Genomic DNA, 5,000 nt, shown 5'->3' on the forward strand with positions numbered 1-5,000 from the left:
TTTCCTAAATTGTATCTTTTAATATATTCACAAGCATCTCTTGCAAGGATTCATGAAATGAAAAAATGTCTTCAACAATTAATTTTATTAACAAACAATATCACAAAATCAGCTTGACACCACCCGATGTTTTTATGACAGAAATGTTACTCCTCGTATAATAATATCAGTAAGTTTTCACAATATCAAAGACACTATGTTTTGATCTTCATAGTGTTTGTGATCCAGTAAAGCATATGATGAAGTTTACCCAATTAACCGAGACAGATATTCGATTTTTATTCAGTATACTTTATTCTTTGTTCTTAAGAGTAATGTTATTTAATTTTGTTATATTAGGTTAGAAAGGTTTGGTTAGACTAGTATCCCAAGGGACTCATGTTGCATAATACTGATATTTTCAATAAACCAATTGTGTTTTAGGGAACTGGATCCTTCAAATAAATGCTAAGCTTATCCGAAATATGCAATTGACTCTGTAGAGAAGAAATTTCCTCAGTTAAAGGAATTATGATTATGATGAAATATATCGTAGTTGTCTTGGTTACATTACCAATAATCCTCATGCAATTTTAAAACAATATTAGCTCTGTTTAATTTCATCAAATTCCAAACTGTCTAGTGATTTAACGTATATTAAATTGATATTAAAACGGTCATTAAATAAAGATCGTTATAAAAATTATCCATACAAAAAAAATTATATAAATTTCCTACAATCAATTATCCAATTCCCAGAGCTACTTGAAAAAAAAAAACATTAACATCAATAATCAGTAAATAAAAGTTAAGCTTTTAACATTCTCATATAACTAATAATAATCACCATATGGCTGAGGACAATAAGTTTTATATGTCTGAACTGTTTTCAATTCGGTGTGGTACTGGGGAACAACCTTGGTCTCATATTGGGTCTTATACTGAAGGTCTGTCTCGGTGACGTACTTGGGCTGGTATTCCGTCTTGTAGACGGTCTGGTATTGCACGTCCGTCTTGTAGACGGTCGTGTAAGCCGTCTCCGTCACGTACTTCGGCACGTACTCGGCCTTGGTGACGTACTTGGTCTTGTAGGCGGTTTGGTACTGCGTCTTGTAGTCGGTGACGTAGTTCGTCAGCGTCTTGTACAGGGTCGTGCTTACGTACTCGGGCACGTAGTCGGTCAGGTACTTGGTGTTGTAGTTCGTCTTGTAGACGGGCTCGTACACCGTGGTTGGCACGTACTCTTGCTTGTAGACGGTCTCGTAGATGGGGACCTAGAATTGGTTGAATTGTACAATGCTGAATTGCTTATAGTCCCGTCAAGAAAATTATATTGATATTTACTATTATAGTGATTTATTGATATTTATTATTCTAATTTTTCATTGATATTTATCGGTATAGTGATTCATTATTTATTAGTATAATTATTAATGGACATTTATCAGTATAATTATTCATTGATATTTATTAGTATAATGATTCATTGATATTTATTACTATAATAATTCATTTATATTAATTATAATAATCTATTGATATTTATTAGTATAATTATTCATTGATATTTGTTAGTATAATGATTTATTGATATTTATTGTTATAGTGTTTCATTGATATTTACTACTATAATTATTCATTGATATTTATTAGCATGATTATTCATTGATATTAATTAGTATGATTATTCATTGATATTTACTAGTAAAATTATTCATTGATATTTATTAGTGAACTTGTTCATTAATATTTATTATATGATAATTTATTGATCTTTACTATTATAATTATTCATTGATATTTATTAGTGTAAATTTCATTGATATTTATTAGCATAATTATTCATTGATATTTATTAGTATAATTATTCATTGATATTTATTAGTATAGTTATTCATTGATATTTATTAGTATAGTTATTCATTGATATTTATTAATATAATTATTCATTGATATTTATTAGTATACTGATAAATTGATATTTTTTATATAATAATTTATCCGTTACCTATAAAATTAGCTTGCATCATACACTTGTTCCTTTTTAAAATTATATTAGGGATTCTGATTTTTGCATTTTTGTAGATTAAATATGAATGCTTCTGAGGAATTTTTTCTCGGAATTTTTCCAACTGGTTTAAATGAAGCATCTGCTATATTGATAAATTAATAACATATATAGAAACCTGCCTTGCATATGTAGAAATATTACATGTCAATAAATGTACGATAATCTCATATTGTTCATTAATAAGAAAATGACATAAATAATGCAATGATATTCAATACATACAAGTTACTATTTAGAAAATCAGCGATTAACATGCCTTATAAACATTATAAAAGCTGAATTTAAATATTTTTAAAGGTCGCTCATGAATGGCAGAGATAAGGGACCGTGACAATTCCTTAGCTAGCAGGACAATTTTCTAAAAATTGACTATATATATGCATATGATCAGCGCCCAATCCCCCTCTCCACCCAAGCTAGGACCAAGAAGGGCCAGGCAATAGTTGCTGAAGACTAGGCAGTTAGAAACAATACCTTAGCTAGCAGGATAATGTCCTAAAGACTGACTATGCATATGATTAGCGCCCAAGTCCCCTTTCCACTCATGCTAGGACCAAGGAGGGCTAGGCAATGGCTGCTGTAGACTCAGTAGGTAGAGACAATGCCCTAGTTTGCAGAACAATGTTTGAAAGACTGACTATATATGCATATGATCAGTGCCCAAGTCCCCTCTCTACCCAAGCTAGGACCAGGGAGGGCCAGGCAAATGCTGCTGAAGACTCGGTAGGTAGTGACAATACCCTAGATAGTAGGACAATGTTCTAAAGACTGACTATATATACATAGAATTAGCACCCAAGTCCCCTCTCCACTCAAGCTAGGACCAGGGATGGCCAGGCAATGGCTGCTGATGACTCAGTAGGTAGACCTACAGGCTCATCCAACTCCACTCCATCCTTAGCTCACAAGAATGGTGAGGTTGCAGACTCTACAATAAAACCATTGAGTTTGAGCGGCACTCGAACCCCACTCTCTTACCTCTTTGAACTTGGTGTTATATTCCGTGATGTACTCAGTCTTTGGGTAGCACTTGGCAGCGGGGGCACCGTACCCTCCATCGGGCAGACCCGAAACGAAGGTGGCTAATAAGCCTACGAAGGCCAGACAATGCGAAATGGACACCTGGAATGGAGAGAGACAGAGATAAATATAGATAATGCTTTTTCAGATTAGCCTTTATGTTTCTTTTGTTGAGAGAGAGAGAGAGAGAGAGAGAGAGAGAGAGAGAGAGAGAGAGAGAGAGAGAGAGAGAGAGAGAGATTGCAATAAAATTGGACAGATATTTACGTTTCGAAGAGAGAGAGAGAGAGAGAGAGAGAGAGAGAGAGAGAGAGAGAGAGATTGAATAGGTATAAGGATTTCTGTAATAATGCTTATAAATACTGAAAAGTATGTTGTAATTCTAAGAGTATTTTTATATTTTTATGCATGTATATATATATATATATATATATATATATATATATATATATATATATATATATATATACATATATATATATATATATATACACTATATGTATATATATAAATTTGTATGTATGCAATATATTTATGTGTGTGTTTGTACTTGTATACAATATACTATATATATATATATATATATATATATATATATATATATATATATATATATATATATGTGTGTATATATATATATATATATATATACATACATTTGTTTAAATATGTCTGCATACATATATAAATGTGTATACATAGGGCTATACATATGTATATATATATATATATATATATATATTATATATATTATATATATATATATTTATATATTTGTATATTTATTTATATATACTGTATATACACACACACACACTACGATCTTAATTTCCATTTTCGTAAAAATGGAAAAGACTATACTGTATATATAGTATTTAAACACACCCTATAATTTCCAATTTCCATTCATTTCAACAGACTCACAGAACCACTACCACCATCACCATTTACCATAATGAACCAAAAGGATAGTGTTTAGCAGACTGCAGCTGAAAGTCTAATGAACAGAACGAATTCTCGGCTCATATATATATTCTCTTTCTCCAGACAAATGCCTTTGACCTCAGAGAAAGCGATTGCTTGGTGTCTATAAGCCTTTCCCTCCCCAAACTAACCCCCCCCCAGCTTCCCAAAATTGCATTCCCCCCGCCCACTTTCGTTCATTGCCTCGCCATCTTTATCAGTTTCCCCAACTTGCATTTTACCCCATATCTATTTATTGTTCCAGCTACTTTGCTCTACGCCTTCTCCTAAACTTTTAGTTTCCATATATACACTCCTGGCCATTTTCCTTCCATGTGTCTATAAGAGATATCTCCCTTCTCGTGTTATATGTTATTATATCCCTCAAATTCATGTAGGCTTTTCATTAAGTTTTATTTTATCCATCTCGTATTATTGTTTATTATATCCCCCAAATTCATATAGCCTTCTTCCATCTCGTATTAGGTCTTATTATATCCCTCTCGTATTATTGTTTATTAATATCTTCAAAATTCATATAGACTTCTTCCATCTCGTATTAGGTCTTATTATATCCCCCATTTTTATATCAAAATCTAATGATATTTTTTTCTCCTATCAACCGTTTTCCCTCTTACAAACCCCCTCTTTCATTCTCCCACCCCAGCCTTTCAAAGAGGGGGAGACCCCCTCCCTAATCTTAGGAGTGGGGGGGGGGAGCTCCCTCTCACATGGAGAGAAAGGTTCTGTGTTATTTTTGAACAATTTTGAGAAAAGACTCGGTCATAGTTTTTGCATGACTCGTTCTGCGCGTGACCAATTGTTAGGTCATCAACTTTGGTTTGGGGGTGGGTAGACGTGGCTTTTTTTTTTTTTTTTTTTCAAGTTTTTATTTGTGATCTTTTAAATATTTGATCATTTTTATTTGGCTCTTTTGAGATGGCATTTTTAAATTTTTTATCTATTT

At 32.3% G+C, this 5,000-nt stretch overlaps 1 protein-coding gene and 1 long non-coding RNA gene across 2 annotated transcripts in view; one reads left to right on the forward strand and one right to left on the reverse strand.

Annotated features, from left to right (window-relative positions):
• LOC137658600 (uncharacterized) overlaps positions 1–5,000 on the forward strand; it is a 100,828-nt gene that overhangs the window by 52,570 nt on the left and 43,258 nt on the right. The gene's annotated exons all lie outside the window — the stretch shown is intronic.
• LOC137658210 (adhesive plaque matrix protein-like) lies at positions 415–4,060 on the reverse strand. Its single transcript, XM_068392891.1, has 3 exons — positions 4,022–4,060; positions 3,029–3,172; positions 415–1,253 (listed from the first exon to the last, which is right to left on the reverse strand). Exons 1-3 carry the CDS (start codon positions 4,022–4,024, stop codon positions 813–815), a joined length of 588 nt encoding a protein of 195 aa, XP_068248992.1. The 5' UTR covers positions 4,025–4,060; the 3' UTR covers positions 415–812.

The sequence above is a fragment of the Palaemon carinicauda genome, chromosome 19 (genome assembly GCF_036898095.1).
Source record: "Palaemon carinicauda isolate YSFRI2023 chromosome 19, ASM3689809v2, whole genome shotgun sequence".
NCBI classification, from domain to species: domain Eukaryota; kingdom Metazoa; phylum Arthropoda; class Malacostraca; order Decapoda; family Palaemonidae; genus Palaemon; species Palaemon carinicauda.

Bases quoted from the DNA above. Each gene is read 5' to 3' on its own strand.
- LOC137658210 (XM_068392891.1), bottom strand. The intron at 1,254-3,028 runs GTAAGAGAGTGG...AACCAATTCTAG, and splicing joins ATAACACCAAGTTCAAAGAG to GTCCCCATCTACGAGACCGT.